The 1,794-nt window shown below is 49.7% G+C and overlaps 1 protein-coding gene across 1 annotated transcript in view; it reads left to right on the plus strand.

The window, feature by feature from the left end:
• Nucleotides 1–1,794, plus strand: part of LOC110315423 (intelectin-1a) — a gene marked incomplete at its 3' end in the record, with an annotated part of 7,123 nt that overhangs the window by 3,389 nt on the left and 1,940 nt on the right. Inside the window, exons 3-4 of the mRNA XM_021189479.1 lie at nt 194–441; nt 758–916. Of these exons, the coding sequence (XP_021045138.1) occupies nt 194–441; nt 758–916 (407 nt within the window). The remainder of the gene's footprint in view (nt 1–193; nt 442–757; nt 917–1,794) is intronic.

Genomic DNA, 1,794 nt, shown 5'->3' on the forward strand with positions numbered 1-1,794 from the left:
GTTCTGCCTCAGTCACAGAAACATGGCTTTCTGAACTCAGGTGGATCCCAGTCTCCCCAGGGACACATGTGGTAGGACACTCAGGGGATGAAGCATTAGCCATGTTTGTAGATCCTAGAGCCATCCAGATTCTGGAGCTGGGATGATCATTGAGCCTGTACAGAAGAGGACTGTGGACCGGTTCTCTCCACAGATGGCCTCTATTTCCTGCGCACAAAGAACGGTGTCATCTACCAGACTTTCTGTGACATGACCACTGCAGGTGGTGGCTGGACCCTGGTGGCTAGTGTGCATGANAACAACATGGCTGGGAAGTGCACTGTGGGAGATCGCTGGTCCAGTCAGCAAGGCAGCAGAGCTGATTACCCAGAGGGGGATGGCAACTGGGCCAACTACAACACCTTTGGGTCTGCAGAGGGTGCCACAAGTGATGACTACAAGGTTGGTGCCCTCTGTGGTCCACGCTGGGAAAGTCTGAGGATGTGAGTGTGACTCAAGCATACCAGGGAGAGGGCTGGAAGGTCACCCCTTGACATAGGGATGAAGAAGTGAAAAATACTGAACCTGAATCCCAAACTCACCCATCTAGGCTCAAAGGTAAGTAGGTGGTGGCAGTGGGACCATTATCCTTGGAACTGGGGGGTATCTGAGCATGGCTGGAGCCCAGAGCGATCAGCTCTGCTGAGCACTGTGCATATGGGTCTTTTGCTCAGCGAACTCTCCTTTCTGGTCAGGCTGAGTGTTGGTTGCTTTCCAGAACCCTGGCTACTTCGACATCCAGGCTGAGAACCTGGGCATCTGGCATGTGCCCAACAAAAGCCCCCTGCACAACTGGAGGAACAGCTCCCTGCTGAGGTACCGCACCTTCACTGGCTTCCTGCAGCACATGGGCCATAATCTGTTTGGCCTCTACCAGGTACTCAAGACTACTAGCTAAGGCTCCTTCTCCTGGGTGCGGAGAGAGGCAGGTGTTTGAGGCTAGGCAGGAATTATCATCCCACAAGCTTGTGATCCATATTTCCCTAACTCTAAAGAGTAATGATGGTGCTCTTGGGACATTTGAGCCAAGGAAGGCAAGGGGAAGGAATATGTAGAAAGCAGAGGACAGGAAAAGGCAGGACAGGAGTAGGTAGGGGGAGAGGGAGAGGGAGAGGGAGAGATAGAGACAGAGACAGAGACAAAAACAAAGGAAAGCATTCTTCTTTATTTGCATTTTTAAAATTATTTCATTAGATATTTTATTAATTCACATTTCTAATGCTATCCCGAACGTCCCCTATACCCTCCCCCTTCCCTGTTCCCTTACCCACTCAACCCTACTTTGTGGCCATGACGTTCCCCTGTATGAGGCATATAAAGTTTGCAAGACCAAGGGGCCTCTCTTCCCAATGATGGCCGATTAGGCTATCTTCTGCTATATATGCAGCTAGAGACACGAACTTTTGGGGGGATACTTATTATTTCATATTGTTGTGACACCTATAGGGTTGCAGACCCCTTCAGCTCCTTGGGTANTTTCTCTATCTCCTCCATTGGGGGCTCCGTGTTCTATCCTATAGATGACTGTGGGCATCCACTTCTGTATTTGCCAGGTACTGGCATTGCCTCACAAGAGACAGCTATGTCAGGGTCATTTCATCAAAATCTTGGTGGCATATACAATAGTGTCTGCGTTTGGTGGCTGATTATGGGATGGACCCCTGGGTGGGGCAGTTTCTGGATGGTTCATCCTTTCATCTTAGTTCCAAACTTTGTCTCTGCAACTTCTTCCATGGGTATTTTATTCCCTATTTT

The sequence above is a fragment of the Mus pahari genome, unplaced genomic scaffold (assembly GCF_900095145.1).
Source record: "Mus pahari unplaced genomic scaffold, PAHARI_EIJ_v1.1 scaffold_13299_1, whole genome shotgun sequence".
NCBI classification, from domain to species: domain Eukaryota; kingdom Metazoa; phylum Chordata; class Mammalia; order Rodentia; family Muridae; genus Mus; species Mus pahari.